This window comes from Ischnura elegans, chromosome 10, assembly GCF_921293095.1.
Source record: "Ischnura elegans chromosome 10, ioIscEleg1.1, whole genome shotgun sequence".
Lineage (NCBI taxonomy): Eukaryota > Metazoa > Arthropoda > Insecta > Odonata > Coenagrionidae > Ischnura > Ischnura elegans.
This window is the reverse complement of record NC_060255.1, coordinates 94,016,334-94,035,749: the sequence shown is the minus strand read 5'-3', so window position 1 is coordinate 94,035,749 and position 19,416 is coordinate 94,016,334. Positions and strand designations below refer to the sequence as shown.

General features: G+C 37.3%; 1 protein-coding gene across 1 annotated transcript in view; it reads left to right on the top strand.

Annotated features, from left to right (window-relative positions):
* LOC124166708 (rabenosyn-5) overlaps positions 1–18,382 on the top strand; it is a 34,246-nt gene extending 15,864 nt beyond the window's left edge. The window contains exons 6-10 of the mRNA XM_046544362.1: positions 382–512; positions 5,614–5,700; positions 6,846–7,022; positions 11,441–11,612; positions 16,839–18,382. Coding sequence (XP_046400318.1) covers positions 382–512; positions 5,614–5,700; positions 6,846–7,022; positions 11,441–11,612; positions 16,839–17,063 — 792 coding nt within the window. The 3' untranslated portion in view covers positions 17,064–18,382. The remainder of the gene's footprint in view (positions 1–381; positions 513–5,613; positions 5,701–6,845; positions 7,023–11,440; positions 11,613–16,838) is intronic.
* The last annotated feature ends 1,034 nt before the right edge of the window (positions 18,383–19,416 follow it).

Genomic DNA, 19,416 nt, shown 5'->3' with positions numbered 1-19,416 from the left:
ATAATTTTTGTATCTGAGTTAAAAGAAATTATGCAGCCCATTTTACCTGCTGAAGGATTTGCAAACCACAATATTAACGTAAAAATTTATCTATATGTATGTAGTTTGAATTGGAACAATTTTGGGTTTGAAATTCTCTTCAGTCATAGAGGTTTCCATTGAGATCCCCTCTTTTCTGAGGTCACAAAGTTTCTAGCGCTGATTTTTCACTTTTGACATTGTGAAAGAATTTTTGGAGAGCAATATGTGCAATGGATTGTATATTTTAGATTTAGCTTTTATTATGACGAATACTATTACACTGTATTGTGTTTAAGACTGAATAAAAGTATTATTGCGCAGTCTACTCTGGATCAACCATTTTTCATGATTAACTTGCAGTCTCTCAGGAGAAGAGAAGAGTTGTGGGCATGGAAACCTGTTATAACAATGATGTATGAGCAGCTGAGGGAATGCATCAGCACCGGAGACCCACTCATCACTGTTTTTCATACCATGAGCAATTCATTGAAGTAAGTCTCCCGAAAGGTTATTTTGGTATTTTATACTGTTATGAATTCAAGTCATCAGAGTATAATCTAGAGGAGTATGAAAAAATCTTCATTGTCATCTTTTTGAGATTAAAGACCTATTTTTTTTGTTCGAGTGTAATAAATGGTAATTCATTCTATATTTTAAAGGTTTCAGTTTTTTTGTGAAACGTGCAAATTTTACATGTGAGCAAATCAAGTAACAGGCTACAGCTAGACCTACTTCTTTAGAAATAGATGGACAGATAATCGTAACGACATTCCATTAAATGTAGGTTTATGTATAGCGATTCAATTTTACTATGCTTCTAATAATCTATAAATGAGCTGCAAATATAAAATTGAAAATTATTCTTAATTTTTAAGGGAAAGAGTACTTACATTGCATGATTACTCAGTACGTGGTGTCAGAGTCCATGTTTCAAGTATCCTATTGCATCAGCTGAGTGTGAAGTGAAAGATGAGTTCATCCCCTGTCTTTAGATTTTCTAAGGTTGACTGAACTACGGTATAAGCGTGTGTAAGAGGCGCACCCCTATTTTGAGCATTTCTATGAAGAAAAAAATTTGGCGGCATTTTTTTTATACTATTGCGCGGTGTTGCAGACGTACGCCTGGAATTTCGACAGTTATCGAACTTTCCTCTTTCAATATTAATTGAAAGAGGAAATTTTGATAACTGCGGCGGTAATAGCGGCATAAGAGGGAGTAGAAAGAGTTCCGATCCTCTCTTCGCATACGCCGTTGCTCTACGATGCTTGTCCTATTCACGAAGAATTTTGTTTAAATGCTCTCGCAGGAGTATTGCAATAGAATTGCAGCCGTGAAAAATTTTAAGGCAAAACACGACAGGCACATAGCATGAACCTTCCCAAGAGCTTGGACAACAATCTCAGCGCCGGGGTTATCTCAGCGCCGTGGGATAATAACCACGTCGTAGATTTAACGGAACCACACTCGGTCCTCCATCAGCCAATGCCTCTGCCATTTTTTTTCCTTTCCGAGACCCCACAGGAAAATAGGAAAACATCAACTTACAGGGGAACAATGGAAACGTGTTTCATCCCTACCCCGTCTCACCAACTGACCTTGATCAATCTCCCAGTTTATGGAGGCCAAATGCTAGGTGAGTCATGTACTGAGCCCGAAGATATCTCCATAGCTTTCAATAATTGCATGGCACGCACGAGGTTCAAAAAAAGAAAGAGATCTAACACGACGCATATCTGACTGAATTTAAGTTTTTTAAGCTCTAATTGTTTGACACAAAGATTTATAGTTACAACAAGGCTACTAATATTCAAAATAGTCCAAACAGGACAATTTCGGAAGAAACAAGCGTAGCATAAGCGCATTCAAACAAGACGAGACGGACTGGAAACTTTAGGCAACGCAAACTGCGTATATCACATTGCTGCGCCTTCGCCCCCTCGCTTTGAAGGCAGCGATGTCACATGCAAGATCGGACGTGTTCTTCCCGTGCTCCTTCGCTCATAGCCTCGTAGCTTGAAATACGGAAGGGAGGGAGCGTGCTCCTTCCCCTCCGTATTTCGTTGCTTGCTTCGAGGACGGAGGGATCGCGCTCCTTCCCCTGGACCTCTCTTTCCGCGCTCTTCACTTATAAGCATTTCTGATTTCTTCCATCCACAATTTAGTCCAACATTGAACACACTCGTTCGAATTTTTTAAAGCGCAGGTTTTGACACCAATATAATTTTCAGTTGCAATAATCCTCATATTAGCGTCTGAAGATGATTTTTGGAAAATCAGGTCCTCAGCGTAATGGAAATTACTCGGCAAGACAGATATTGACTATTGACCAGGTATGTCATTCAAAAATACGCGTTTCTCTACGTTTGATATCCGATTACTATATGCAGTATAAATGCCGCGGGATGCCCACTCGCGGCAGTAAATTTAGCGCGCCCTCCGGAGCGAAAAACCCCCGCGCGATCTTTTCCATGTTCACCTCTGGGGTACCGACGTGACGGCGCGATGCTTACAAGAAAAGCAAACAGGAGCATTTTAAAAATACGTCACTATGGGAGAAACTCCCCTGCCTGCCGCTTTTTTTTTGACATAGGATTACAGATGACTGACTCACACTGAAAACCAAGGCCACTCAGTTCCCCTTAGACTTGCGACCGGTGAAGGGGAGGGGGGAAGATAAGAAGTTTGTGTAAGAGGCGCACCCTCATTTTCGGCTGCAATTTCTGGGAAAAAAGGTGCGCCTCTTACATGCGCTTATACGGTAATTTATTAGAACTGGTTTAAGAGCTGTGGAAATCTCCAGGGTAGAACTGTAGTCATTTCAACGTTAACCTGCATGATGGGATAGCCAGAAGATAGACTCGGTAATATTTTATGGGACATATTTTTATATAATTAAACTTTTAAATATCTTAAATGGGCATTAAAGAAAAGACTTCCAGCATGGGGAATCAAATCAAGGACTTTTGGCTTTCCGGGCTGCTACACTATCCAGGTTCTTGAATTCCATTGGGCATTGTACCAAGGCTCTTTGCACCAGATGTGCATCTAATCCGTATGATGAGACACATATCAATGCTCTGGAAAGGATTCAAAAGAAATTTTTCAAGTTACTGAATTAAACCTTAAGAAAAAGTCACATATTGACCCTGGACTTGAAATTTCTAAACAACATTTGAATCACTCATTTGCAATCACTCTCACTTTGTAGAAGACATATTGGAATGTTCTTCCTCAATAATATACTGAATAATAAGATTAAATCCCCTGATTTATTGTTCTTAGTAACTCTCCTAATCCCAAACATCCATATGAGAAATTCATCTACTTACTGTGTTCCTTACCAGCCATCCAACTACACAAAAAATGATTATTTTCAGAGCAATGTCAGAAATTAACTTATATGGTGATAACTTCGATCTATTCCATTCTTCCTCTACTAGTTTTAAGAAATATGTACGTAACAATGTGGTACCATTATATATTTATCTATATGTATACTTTGTCATTATAATATCATATATTTTTTCAATAAATGAAAATTCCTCTTTATACCTATGTATTTTATGTATCTATTAGAGATGTGTGAATAGTATCCGCGAATACTTGAATACCTCGAATACTAGAAAGTATTCGATATTTGAGGTCTCAAATAGTTATGCGAAAAGTACCGCTTCGAATACTTTGAATTTCGCGTCGTACACTGTCGCACACACGTCGTTGGTAGTTGACTCAGAAAAATGTACAGAACTCTAGTCTTTTAGTGCATGCAGCACTGTTATAGGCAAGTTGACGAACTATATCAAATTCGCGGGTCAGAGCGGTGAAAAGAGTTCGACGTGGGTAACCTAAATTGATCCGGGTGAAAAAATCCGAAAATCCCCGGTTTCCCCCACCAGGAAACTCCAGTGCCGTGGGATAGTAACATCGGCGCATTTCCCACGATCTGCTATCCCCCTCCATTCAGCACTCGCCTCACACACTGTGACACTTTCATCTTCTCCGAAATCAAACAAAAGGTCCTCTCTCGGGCAGGGGCCGTATTACGAAGACCTTAGCTTCGAAAAAAATATCAAGTTACACGAGAACAATAAAGACATGTCTCACGCCCCCCTTTTCTAACCCACTGACCTTTTTCTGCCTACCTGCTTCGAAGTTCCCCATTTCTGGAGCTCAACTGCTGCATGAGTACCGTGGGATAGTGACATTAGCGCATTTCCCAAGATCCGCTATCCCCCTCTGAGGCTTTCCTCTTCTCCGAAATAAAAAAAAGGTCCCAGCAGGTCCCAGCTCGCGCAGGGATCATATTACGAAGACCTTAGCTTCGAAAAAAAATATCAAGTTACACGAGAACAAAAGAAATGTTTCGCGCCCCCCCCCCCCCCTTTTCTCACCCACTGACCTTTTTCAGCCTACCTGCTTCTAAGTTTCCAGTTTCTGGAGGTCAACTGCTGCATGAGTCACCTATTAGCCCAAAAGGTGTCTAACTATGACTTTCGGCGATTGATATTACACCTTTGTTGGATTGAAATATTAGTAATGTGCGCGTAATTGAAAAAAGAACAAGACCAAACGCGACGCATTTCTGACTTAATTTAAGCATTTTACGCGAGGAAATAAATGTCAAAATAGGACGGAGGCTTGGCATTCTGGCGAGACTTGATGTGAGCAGCAGAGCTTCTTGGAAGTTGATGTGGTATTTTTTTCCGAAAACATATATCAAGTTACAATTTATGAGTGGTGCTATAAATCTTTATTGTTACAGTCCCAGACGAAGGGACATTTTCTCAGGATATTTGGTTTCTCCCTGATAGCAATTCCAATTCATCTTCTTATCTCGTGAGAACTCCCAAAGATGGACTGAAAATAATTGAAGAAAATCCAGTGGAGAAGAGCTTGTATTTTACAAAATGTCTCAGATTGTCAGCTAGCACTTGGCAGCAGGAGTAGGGGTAAAGCGATGTTAGTTGAATTAATTATATGCCCAATTGTTTCCATAAAATTAAAATATTCCATTAATCAGCTAAATTCCTGTTCGAATCCTTTAAAGGAAATCAAAATTACTCCCCAAAATCTTGTGTTGTCTGCTGTATAGGCAACCGAGTCAAAAATTCCAGCATTCATCGTTTAGTATTCAAGGTATTCGAAATTCGAGATATTCGAATATTCTAGCAATGATTTAATATTCGAATTCGATATTCGAGTTCGAGAAATCTGCTATTTGACCCATCTCTAGTATCTATCTTTTAATTTTTTTTTTTCTTTTATTTGTAAAACTTTTCTGTAAAATGGAAAAGGGTGTAAACCCGTTGAATAAACATTATTACTATTATTTAGTACCATTTGCCTCGGTAAAATTGGTCTGTGCAGTTGTCCAGAAAGCAAAAAGTCCGTGTTCCTATTCCCTGTCCCTTGGCAATTCATGTAAATTTCACTGCCATTCATGTGGCTGGCACGAAATGTTACGCAGAACATATTTTGCTTGATTTAGTGTAAATTTTATTTAAGTTGTACTAATCTTATCGAAAAATATTTACATTAATTTAAAAATTAATTTTACAAGACTTTTAATCTTCTTTTTTTTGTAAACCCAGTGCTGGAGAGTCGACCTACACTCTAATTGAGGCACAGATGGCGAGAATACAACTCCTGAAGTGGGCTGAAACAGTTGATAATCTCAGGTGAGTTCATTGTTACACTTAAAGTCATGTGACCAAATTTCTGCTGCATTGCAAATGTTGAAATGTAGTTAGTGAAGCAATGAGAATTTATTTATGAAATAATTGTGCTAAGTGTCAGATTATTCAGGATTTAGAAATCCATCTTATCATATAACATGAGCTGAAGAAAAATGGTGTATTTCAGGATTTCCTGTTCTTAATTTAAACAAAATACAATGAAGTTCTACTAATCCAAACATTGCATAATCTGAACAGTTCTGTGACAAATCTTTTTTTCTAAGAAAATTAACCTGATATAATTAACAGTACAGTTCTTTTCTTTAATATTTAAGCCTTAAACACAGTACACCCATGCCTCGCTTAGCGTAAGGGATTCATTACGTTGGGTATTTGCACTAATGAAATGTGCGTTATGCGAGACCATTTTAACATTTGGAAGGTGGGGATTTGGAAGATGGGATCATACTTCAAGGAAGAAAATTAACAAATAAGGCATTCGTGCACCACAAATTTCATAAAACTGCAAATATCCTTGGGCAGATTTCAAGTAATTTGGGGTGTGCGGTGTGCACAGTGTAAACTTCAACTCACTTCCATCCCTCTCCTAATTAAGTCCAGAAAGTTCGAGGAATAGGCATCTCAGGTTGATGCAGTGAATGCTATTATGTGAAATCACCACATCTAGGTATTCCAAGTCACGAAAGGAAATAAATATTTTAACAGAAGAAAATAGGAAATGAATTGATTAGTTCTTCTGTGATCAGCATGAAGACAGTCCAGCCCTGAGTTGGTGATTAAACCACTTAAATAGCCATCCATATTTTCAGTGTTGCAACTTAAAAAATGAAATTTTGAAAAACTCCGGAAAACCTTCAGTTGTTCAGATGCTTCCATCATATTATTCAGATTTCTGGATCATTGATCTTCCACCATATAAAAATAAAAATACAGAATACAATATGAAATGCATACAATAGGCATAATAAGTACACCATACATCGGGCCTCACTAAAATACTCATCAGTTGAGTAGTACATCTTTGGCTTATTATTTCTGTCAGCATAAAACTACTAAAACAAGCACTCAAAGATTTGAGTAAAATTTATTTATTATATATTTTTCATGAATTTTCCTATATTTTACAGCAAGAATATTGGATTACTAGGTACAACGAAAGAAGATGAAGAGCCACCTACTGGTCGGGTTTTAAAGTTGCAGCAGACAGTGAGAACCGCTGCAGCGCAGTTCCTAAGGCAGACTATATCAAATCTTCCTTCACTTCCAACAGAGAAAAGGTTGAAAGAGCTTCAGGAGAATAAAAAGTAACTGTCTTACTCTGTATAAGCTTTAATTTCGGTGATTTGGTTTCTTTCATTCGCTGAGTTGCATACAATATTTCGGTTAATTTAATTATTTAAATATGTGCATTATTTGAGCAACTGTGATTTTTAACCCTCTTACGAGGGGAGACCACGTACCTTGCTCCGCCTTTTTCAATGCCGTATTTTTTATGGTCTTCGGAATGGCGAACACATCTCTGAACTGGGGCCGTATTCTGTATTTCGTCGGTGCCGCACCGGTCGGTTTCCCTTTCAAGCCCACCGACTGGACATCAAACCGTACCGACAACGGATTCCGCACCGACGACGACACTTTCAGCGATTCTGTAAGGTCGTCGGTTTCAAACCAGTCGGTACGGTTCCCCTTCCTTCCCAAACAGGGAAAATCCGAATATATCCGAAGTTTGACGTGTCTCCACCAATGAAAGAAGGGTAAAAACAAGTGAAGACTCATTGGCACAGTTTGTTGTCGTCATTCTCAATCTTTTTATTTGCGGAAATTACGACTTATTGCTAGATTAAGATAAACGATATTGGATAAGTTGTTGACAATGCTTATATAATGTGTGGTAGTAATGCTGTACCTACAGAATCGAAGGAAACAATATTACAACATCACAATAAAGTTTGTATGTGATGGAGATTGTTGTTGCTGGAATGAATTATTGAATCTATCCTTGAGATCGTAGTTTCTTTTTTTAAATATTGGTTCCGTATAATGCTATTTATTCATGATTTGGTAATATAGTTGTCATTAAGTAAGTTCCGTATAAATATTATCAACGGAATGGTATGCCATTGGCACCGTAGCAGACGAAAATAGCATACTATGGAACGTGAACGTAGGATTCAAATGCAAATGTAATATTAGAGGAACAAGTTAGGAAATTGTTATAAAAATATGGAGCTGGGTGCAATTAAAAGAAGTGTAATGACGAGGAAGTAAATAAATTGTGATTGGGTGAAATACATATGTATAAGTTGCGCATTCCAAGTGAGAGAAAATGATAATATTGCGGTAAACCTCATACTTATTAACAAATATCTTCTTTTATCGTCAAGGGAATCAATGGCTGACGATGAAATGAAATATAGTTGCCCGTTACAAATGAAAGAAACTGATACCGTTGTGGCAAACTTCATACTTAAATAAAAAGATCTTATTTCTATGCCGAGAGAAACGCCAAATTGATGATTGAGTGAAATAACAGTCGCCTATTCAGAGTGATATAAAGTGATAACATTGCGGCAAAACTCATATTTAATCGAAAATATCTTTTTTATGTCAAAGTAGCAAATAAATGATGATAGAGAGAAATAAAGCCTATTACAAGCGAGTGAAAGTGCGGTAACATAAATGAGAGAAAGTCATTATATGTTAGCAAACCTCATTTTTATTAACCATTATCTTATATTTCTGTCAAGGTAATTAATATAGATGATGACACAGTGAATTATAGAGGCGTATTCGAAGGGGCAGAAAAAGATAACATCGGAGAAAACCTCATTATTTACTCGGTGATGAGGGTGATGAGGTAAAAACAAAATAAAACGTACAATGCGCACCGGGGAATTCATGAAACCCACTAGTCGGTGGCCGTACCGACACCTCTTTGCTGTCGGTACGGCTACCGACGATCTCCCGTCCTCTCGTCGGTGCCGCACCGACCGGGTTCGTACAGAATCGCACGACTTCTTACCGGGAGTCGGTGTGACGTCGCACCCGACGAATCGGTGCCGCACCGATCGGTTTGGAGTTACAGAATACGGCCCCTGATAGTGGTTCCATCGAATGGGCCTTAGTTTGGCTGTAATTAATTAATTTCTTAGCGGTATTTTTAACTAGCGCTATGTAATCCCAAAATAGCGCCAACTCTTTAGCAACATCAGTTGGTCTAGTGGATAGCGTGTCTGATTCTCACCTGGGGGGCTCGGGTTCGATACTTCTTTGATTGATTGATCAGTTCTTCTGTGATTAGCATGAAGACAGTCCAGCCCTGAGTTGGTGATTAAACCACTTAAATAGCCATATTTTCAGTGTTGCAACTTAAAAAATGAAATTTTGAAAAACTCTGGAAAACCTTCAGTTGTTCAGATGACTTCGAAATGACACTGCTTCAAATACCTAAACTCCGTTGTGATGATAAAAATTTTTTCTCATGCCCATGCATGCTGCAATTAACTTTAGTGAAAAACTTGTCGCCGTATGATCAAAATGAGAACTGCAAAAGATATTGCCGTGACGAAGCATCGGATCCAAGCCTCCCCAGTTGAGAGCCGGATGCGCAATCCACTAGACCAGGGGCGTCAAACACGCGGCCTGCGGCACCATGACTTCTTCAATCGCAATCGACACTTCCTTTGCTCCTTTAAGATTAACAGCTCTTGCAGTTGGAAGATCAAAACTTACTGGCACTTTGTCCATATTACCCACTTGCATTTCTTCATGCACTTATACAGGCAAAGAGGTGTCAAGTATCTGGGAGTATTAGTACCAGGGATTAAAGTAAATAAACTCTTTCTTCTCTTTCAGTTGCCTTTTTAAATAATAAGAATTATAATATGGTTGCGGTAGTATTTTATATAATTCTCCTGTTATTGGTCCTGAAATACATATGCGGCCCTCGAGCTATATGAGTTGGCTAATGTGGCCCGCCAAGGTGAATGAGTTTGACACCCCTGCACTGGACTAATTGTTGTTGTGTGAGAGATGGCGCTATTTTGGGATTACATAGCGCTTGTTAAAAATACCGCTCGGAAATTAATTAATTGCAGCCAAACTAAGGCCCATTCAATGGAACCACTATCAGTTCTGAGATGTGTTCCCCATTCTGAATTCCATAAAAAATACGGCATTGAAAAAGGCAGAGCAAGGTACGTGGTCTCCCCTTGTTAGTGTCACGGGCCAATATATTGGCTTTCCTCCATGCGTGCAACGAGCTGATATGTTGGCTCAAGGGTAGACTGGATTTAAAATCATAATTATTAACTATGTTTACTGATAAAAGAGAATATTAATGATTTACCAATTAATAATGATGTACATGAGCACCTAACTAGGTCTCATCGCCACATCCATGTTACCCTCCATAAAAAACGTATAACAGCAAAAAGTCCCATTGCAATGGGATCAAAAATATTTAATTTCCTTCCCAAAAGTATTAATTTGATTAATTCTAATAGGGAATTTAAATCTTCTTTAAAGAAATTTTTAATTAATAAGTGCTACTACAGTGTAAATGAATTTTTAAATGACAAATGAACTCTGACCATTTTTACATTTTTAAGTGTTATGTTGATTACTTTGACGTGTCTTATATCTATGTTGTATTCATAAGATCCTTGGACAAATAAAAAATTTATTATTATTATTTATTATAAGTTAATACATTTTGCTATATTCTTTTTCTGATCTATTAAGAGTATTATAACCAACAAATATAGACCCTATGTCTAAAGGCCGTTTTACACGGTACACGGAATTGCGCAGGTTAGAGCTGCATTAATTTCTAAAATGGCGTGGAATTGCGCGAATGCATAAACGAAATTAGAACAGGGGCTATTTTGCCATCTCGAATCCACGCATTCTTGCATGTGTTCTAGCAATTCACCGCTTTACACGACGCAATTTTGATTGCGCCTTCACACGTACGTCAGATTGTGCAATTCCGTGTACCGTGTAAAACGGCCTTAATGCTGTTTCCCAAGCTATCCCCAAAAACTAATACAAAGTTGCTTTTTATAATAATAACACCTTGGGTAGACTGTTAAATAACGCTAAAGATGTTATTGAATCAAAATTAAAATCTGGCATTTATAAATTAAAATGTAATGATTGTGATTCATGCTACATTGGCCAAACGGGACGAGACTTCAACACAAGGGTAAAGGAACACAGGGCATGTTGGAAAAACAAGGACGATACTTCAGCTTTCGCCCGGCACCTCCTGAAAATGGGGCACGGAAGTAATTTCGACCCCGAAATACTCCATTTTACCAGTAAAGGAAGAAGGATGGACGCCTTGGAAATTCTAGAAATAGTCATAAATGAAAACCTTTTTAACGACATAACCTTTCCCAACCCATCCCCCTTATTACTCATCACCAACCCAATTCCTCCACCCCAACAACCAACCTGACAAACTGTGTCCCCCCCCCCCCTATTCTTTTCCACGAATTACCAATCCCAGCTTGAATACAAACCTTTTTCCCCACCCCCACATTAACAACCACGATATATATACCTGCCCCCACCATATATTGTATGTATTTGAAAATGGTGTGATAGCCGAAACCGGTAATAAAATAGAAACTCTGTGAATTTGTGGAAGTAGCAAAGTGTTTTTCATTATTAATATGGTGATAAAAAGCTTTGAATGCTTATCCTATGATACTTTCAGGAGGGAAATGGAACTGGAAATTCTGAGAGAGAGGAGAATGCTTCAAGAGACTCAGTTGCGGGAATCTGCGTCGAGCCTTGGGTCCAAGTGGGACGTCACGAGCGGCAGCCGAGGGAGTTCCCCACATTCCCACGCGTCGTCATGGCAAAATAGCAGCAGGGTAGATGGATCCGTAAGTGACATTTTGTTATATTGCAGAAATATTGTAAATTTTGGGATTACAGTGGAACTTGGTTATAATGGCATCGGCTGTAACGTCAACTCGGGTTTAACATCACATTTTATACAGACCAGCCAAAATTGAACATTTTATGTTGTACGAAAACCCGTTTATATCGTCAACAAATATTGCGACGCTCGGGTATAGCGTCAAAAATTTTGCGATTCTTAGGTTGCAAAAGGGGTACTGTGATTGGTACTATGTCCCAAAGTTTATAGAAACCAAGTGTAGAAACATCAAAAGCAAAAACAGGTCACAAGCTGGACGTTGAGCTGGTGACGGGATGCAACTCTTTTTGTTTAATTGGTGTCTGGACATATTCCAATGTACGAGTAGATTTCAATAAACAGTGTTGTATACACCCATGTCTCGTATAGCGCAAGGGATGCGTTCCTTGGGGTCTTTGCGCTATACGAATTTGCGTTATACGAGAGCGTTTTAACATAGGGAAGATAGGGATGCGTTCCTGGTAGCATAGGTCTTTGGTATTGAATTTCCTCTAAAACATCTATATTCCCGTAAAAAGCCTTAGAAAACATTATTTCTATAAATATTTATAGTTTAAAACAGCTTTAAAGATAGTATTCACGCATTCAAAGACTTTTATTCACATTAAAAAAAATTCTTACGTGCTTTCGAAATTCCATCCTGTCGTGCGGGTGGGCTAACATCTGCTATCTCAGGGGATCGTAATGCGTTGCCAGCAGTTGACGATTTTTAAAACTAGTCTAAAAACAACTATTGCGTCACCCAGGCCCTTTTATCGCTCATCGAAATGACAGGAAAATGCTACTTTGAATGCCATTTCATAGCTAGCGGAGTTTATGAATGATAAATCATTTTAATTTGAAGTCCTCCGAGTCATTAGCAGCTACGTGAAACAGTCTTTAAATGCCTTGAAACGTGACCCAGGTTTTCCTTCCCTGAAAATGAATGAACGAGAATGCATTCTTTTCCAAAAGAATATCGTCTCGTCAACACTAAATCTAGTTGAGGGGGAAAGGAGCCACTTTCAATCACAGCTTGGAGTTCATCAGAAAATGTTGTGGTGGCTGCGCTATCAACACTTGCAGATTCACCTGATATCGCCGCACTGAAAATACCTGCTTGCCGTTTAAATTCTGGAATCAACCGCTTGCACTAAATGTCTCGGAGCGATTACCACTCTCGTCTTTTTGTACTGATTCACCATGAACTTTCCGTATGTGTAGACCGCTTGGTTGAAGTTGGTGCGGCTGAGGTGACTGATATTTTAGCTTCGTCTTTATTCAGAATAAGGCATCGTGAGTTTAAACTTCCACGCAATATCGCTTTGACGCTCTCCATTTTCAAAGCAATTGACCTCTCTCAAGTCCTCTTCTAGGTTTATGGTTTTTCTTGATAAATTCTTGATTTTTCTACACGCATTCCTATTTTTTGCCATATTCTCTTGGTTTTTACTCTGTATGGGTCTATCTAAATCACCTTCTTCTGCTGAACTGTATTCCTGAGACGGAGAAGTCCTATGACTGCGGGGAGGGAACGAAGCCATTGTGTTTGAGACTCTATAGCGGACCCTTTTATGTGTTGATGCTATTCATGCGCAACTCGGCCACCGCTCCATTTCTCCCCCATGAATACCGATGACCTTGAAGGCTTTAGCGTAGACCCTCTACCTGGAAGTCAATCGCCCGGTAACCTACGACGGCAAATATACGTCTCCAACCGTATTGCTGAAAAAAAACTCATTTCCACTAGCCCCACGCTTAATTAACGATGTAAATTATTTATTATCATTCTGTTAAGGAGACGAGATAAATCTTCGGTAGGCCGGCTATCTGGACCCAATGACGAGTAATACTTTTGGCAATTGCACAGCAATGAATTTCGATTAATATATAAACAAAAAAGAAGATTTGAGGCAAGAAATAATAATAATATGCGTAAGTTGATAGAAATTACGTGTGTACTTAGCGCAAGTTCACGTTTTATCACGAGAGCGTTTAAAATTTTTGATGAGGCTACACTGCGCTGCAATGTTTCCCCGAGGAACGAATTTGCGCTATATCGAAATTGCGCTATATCGAAATTGCGCTAATCGAAATTGCGCTATACGAGACATGGGTGTATTGCAGAACATTTGCGTTTTTACTTTGTCCTTTCACTCAGATTTAACACATTCAATGCGGATGATATTTTCACCGAAACCTCCAGTGACGGATGGGTGATTTTCCTTCATAACGGTGGTCTTTGAAGTAATACAACAGAATTTTCAATTTTTTTTGGTTCTATTTCAAGCAATTTGTAAAAAACCCTAATGACATACATGTATGCCACCCGTCACCAGTAATTGACAATTCACGCAACCCGCATTACACACATGCAATTTTCCTTGTATGGAGGAGTGAACTTTTCATATTTCCGTTTATAATACTTCTTCTACCATTGATTCCTTAGGTTAATGACGGAAATATCTTGGAATTAGTCTTTACGTGTTTTTTTTTTGTTTCAACGGCCGTAGATTTAATTTTTTCAAGTCACAGAAGTAGAACACACAATGAACGGCAAGAAAAATATAAATTTATGGGATAAACATTTTTTTTAATCTATGTTACCTCACAGTTATTGCAAAATTGAAACATTTCAATAAAAATTCTCACAGATGTTAATGATATATTTGAAAGCAAGGCCTTAGATAGAGCCCTGGTTGACCTTCACATTCTGGGCAAATTGCAGTCACTGTCCTACGGATGCCTTCACGGTCAGCGGAGAAATGAAGAGCCTGCATCATTCCTAAAAACCTATCACGGCACATTTTCTCCCGAATATCGGTACTCACACTACTTCTGACCTCCAATCGTTAGAAATCGTGTTAACCCTAATTGCGCCCATGTGGAGAAGAAGGCCCAGCCAAGTTTCCAGTTCTCCCTGTCCAACAGCTTCCAATCCATTATGCCCTTAGTGAAGGCCCTTGGTGAAGGATTTCGGAGGAAAATGCTTTCTGCATTTTTCTCCGTCTATGAGAGGATTATTTCAAAGAAAATATCATTTGCAAGTTGAAATGATCTCTGGGAGTGCCGCTGGTAGGGAGGGACTCCAACCTTGAGCCTTAAAAATTATCCAGCAAAATAGTGCAATTTGTGTAATGGAGTGTATTGATTAGTACCTTAGTTTTTATGAAAATTAAGACTGTATATGTACCTAACACTAGAATGTATTAATGACCTACGAAATGAAAACACCATAATGATCAGAGGACAAGTAATTGATGCGGAGCAATGACTGAGAAAATATTCCGTAAAATTAGGAAAAAACTCAAATTATGTAAAAAACGTAATTTGCAATAATTATTTTAAAATTATTAATAAAGTATAAAATACGACCTTATGGACCGCATGGAAACATTTTGGAATAAAATAGTAAGTTTTGAGACGGGAATACACGTTATTAACAAAAAGTAAGTCTGATAATAATTTTTGTGGTTGCACATAAGATATGAATAAATTAAAAAATAAGATAAAAATACTATTTCAAGGGAATAAACAATGGTTAAATGCCGTAATGCTTAAAATACCTCTGAGTCTATTTTTTCCGCAATTTCGTTTACAAAGCTAAGAAAACAAATAAACGAGTAAAAAAATACAGACCAATACTGTAGATAATGTAATGCAGTGTTGCATACGCCATTAATATGTTATTTTTTTATGAAAAGGAAATCTGCAACTAACCCAACACGTATGAATAACTCAGAAAATGAAATAAAATCGAAATGAATAGAGGATTGGTGATTGACCAAGAGAAACGAATGAGAAAATATGCCGTAAAAGTAGAAAAAAGACCCAAAAAAAATCACCCAGGATAAACGTAATTTGCATTTATAAAAAATGTTCCTAGCAAAAGAAATTCAAATATAACATCATTAACTGAAGCACCGTACTAAGATCATTTTTTTATAATGTAGTGAGTATGAAACGGGGATAAATATCTTTAATAAAAAAGTTAGTCTAATCATAATTTTTGTGATAGTACATAAAATATGAATAAATTAAAAATGAAGGTAAAAAAACAAATTAAAAAAATAATCCATATGTAAGACATGATTATGATATTTACGATAAGAATGATGAAAAAGAGACGAAGGAAATGAAAAGAAAAATCACAACCTGCCAAATTATTCCAAAAATAGCAGTAAAGTAAACAAAAAAACACTAAAAATGAAGGAACACGTAGAACTAGAAACGGACACTTCTGCAATGGTGTAAGGTCAATCCCGAACTGCGGGAGGGTGAAAAAGTAACGCTAGGCGCGCTCGGAGCACCCTAGTGACCAGCGGAAAAGCGTACTCCCGAAGACATACATTTATGTCATCCGCCTGAGTGGAAAAGCCCTCATGACATATATATATGTCATCCGCACTGAATGTGTTAAGGCTGCTTTTTTTATAACGTCACTCGGATATAACGTTAAAAATCTTCTGGTCCCTTTGATGACATTATAACCAAGTTCCACTGTATATTATAAGTTTTGAAGTATAAATAATATCATTGGTTCATGGAAAACTTCAAATATCTTCATCTGGCTCGCAAAATTTATTACTTCTTAGTAATCTTGCCATGCTCCCATGACAGGTACTACAGTCGCTTCATTAGCATCTTTCTTTTTCAAAAAGAGTTACTTCTTGCGCTATTCAGTATAGCAATATTAATTTTCTTGAAGCACCATAGAAATATTGTGAATCCTCTGCATGGCAAGGAACACGGATTACATAAATGATGTCTTACTTAGGAATTGACTACAAATCAGGCTGCTTAATGGCATTTTGACTTCTTTGTGTAAGGCTGTAATTTTTGGTCTTTTTATCTTCTCTACCTCTTGAGGTCTTAAAAGTTCATCTTCAATAAATCTTTGCTTTACTTCTTTTATTTTTTCACAAAGTATGGTTAAGTTGTACTTAATTTGACCATAAATATCTTCAATTTCTGACTCGAGTTTGTATAAAGCTTCCTTTTTATAGTTGTTATTCTAAAAAATACAAAAACTTTATTTTTACTACAAAAAAGGAAATACTGAAGCTAGATTACCATTTTGAGTTACGGTAACTGACTCACCTGGTTCTACTTCTCTTAAGGCCGTTTTACACGGGGCACTTGCACAATCTGCAAGGGTATTTAGGGTAATTCTTAATCATCTACATTTCAGACTAACAGCTCGTACGAAATTGACGGACTCGGCTGGGGTCCTGAAAATCAACAACAATTTTTGAACATACAAGATGATGATGACCCAATGGTGCAACAAATCAACATCATACGCAACTACATCAGGCAAGCAAAGGAAGCCCACAAGTACGACGAAGTGGCTACGTTGGAGACAAACTTGAAAGAACTATTGGAAGAATTTTATAAACAACTCCAAGATCAATGAAAACTAGTGATGAGTAAAAGTTCTTTTCTGAGTCTCACGAATTTGAACGATTTTCCTGGAACAATTTTTGAGGGTGCGTAAAAACTGGCTTAACAATTATATTATTATTATTATTATTTTTAAGGTTAAATTTTTAATATATTCAGTTATAAAAGGAGATTGAGAGTGTAAAGTTTGTTTTGGTTTCATGAGAGTATTGGGCCCCGGCGTTCGTTCATCCCCTCTTGAATGATTGTACATTATATTTGTTTATAACCATGTACATACGTATACATGTGAAGCATACAAATGTGTATAATTTACCTCATTCCATTGAATACTATTGTGATATGTATTTTAAGTGCAGGGCACCAAGAAATATTTAAAGATATATGTACATCCAATGTAAAGCTTCTTCCATCTATTTTCTGATTATGATATTTATTCAATTGCTCTATCTAGCAGCTATCATGTTGTAAATGCATCTTTTAATACATATTAAAATATATGTATGATATTTCATTTGTAGTGTGGAAAATTTTATCTACCTAAGAACTAGGTGGTAATTCATGCAAGTGAAGGACCATGAGTTCATCTTGTTAAGTAATGGTAAGTCTTGGCATTTAAACCCTGAGGACCAATTTTAGATGTGTCTATCATCATTGGTTCATTTCATCAATATCTGTTGGAAGATAAGTCATTGCTTGGTAATTTTTATTCCGTTGAGTTTACCTAAGCTACTCTTTCAACAGTAAATGTGCTAGAAAAAGTTCATTTGTTTTATGTATAAAAATATTGGAGAATGTTTGAGCTAGGTGTTAACTGCCAAGGGCTTTCCACCAAAATGTAACTTCAACCTGAATTTACACCTCATGTGTTGATCTTGGTTTCTAGCTCGGAGGAAATGTAAGTACACATATTTACTTTGTGGTTCATTGAATGTATTCCTGTGTGCTTAAGCTGTAATTTAGAAGGCCATGTTAGCTGATTGTAGGTGAAATTTCCGTCTCGTATGTACGAATATTTTGACTCTGCACCAACATTTTATTGGCATGAACATAGCTTCAGGCATACAGTCCTGCTAGCTAATTCAGTCATGAATCAACTTCTATGAAGGGAATATGATATTTTTTACCAGGGAATTGGGCAACATTGATTGCTTATGTCTGTCATTAATGAAGTGTATTGGTGATTAATGCTATTATTTGCTCATGAATCAGCTGCTTGATATTTTGTCAATGGTGAATCTTTTCTCTAGCATTTTGACGTTTTTAAGAAACAATTTGTAACTCACTGAAGGCTGTTTTTCTTTGAATAAAGTCATTGTATGAACTTGTTAATCAGTCAGTTCATTTAATGCTTGAGTGTTGTCATCGTCTCATCACCATTACTTTACTCATAAGTCGTAATTAGCAGAAAGAGGAAGAAAAAACTATTACATAATTGTATGTCCAGGATCCATTTCTGGCATTTTATTCTTCAAACAATATTTTATCATTGATCTGGTTGACTACTGGGCAGGAAATTTGAAAGGGTATTTTAATGTTACACTTTTGCTTTCAAGCATGAACCACTTTACTCAGAAATTCTGGTCTTTTTAACCCTTAACCAGTGACGTACAATTCTTGTTACACTACCAGTGACGTGCGGTCTGGGAGACCGCAATAAATAAGAAATTCATAAAATATTGCTACGCCATTTTTATTGTTTTGTCTAATTTTTCTTTGAATGCTTAACTATTTTAAAACTTATTTTAAAATTTTTACACTCCCAATACGAACCAATTTGTCATAAAAAATTGTGATTTGAAGCAGGATCAAAAAACTGATGCCAAAAACTCTTGAGTTATAATTATTATATTTATGTATCAATATTTGGTCAGAATCAAAAAAGGCTTTAAATGTTAAAGTTGGAAGGCTAAGTAGTAAGTAGCCATGAAAAATATCCAGCTTATTCCTTTTCTTGATGCATTCTTAGTAAGTCACGTGCGGTCTCACAGACCGCTAATCGAGTTCAATTGCAAATTTACAGAAATTAATAAAAGGAACGTTAAATTTTAAGAGTGGGATGTCCTTGTTATGCAAAAATATGAAGCTAACGAGAATTATAGATGTTTTGAAATCTTAATTTTGAAAATATACATAATTTAAGAAACGCAGCGGTCTCTCAGACCACACGTCACAGGTTAAAGATTAAAATTATATTACATTTATATTTTTATTAATTCCAATGGTGTATCTGGCATCTCAGTTAATGCTGGATGATTTGAATGGAGTAAAATCAAAGTGTTGTCAACTGTCTCAGTATATCAAGGGTCAGTGATGGGAACAACAGGTTAAATTTAACCAATGGCATTTATTGTTGCTTCAGCCGC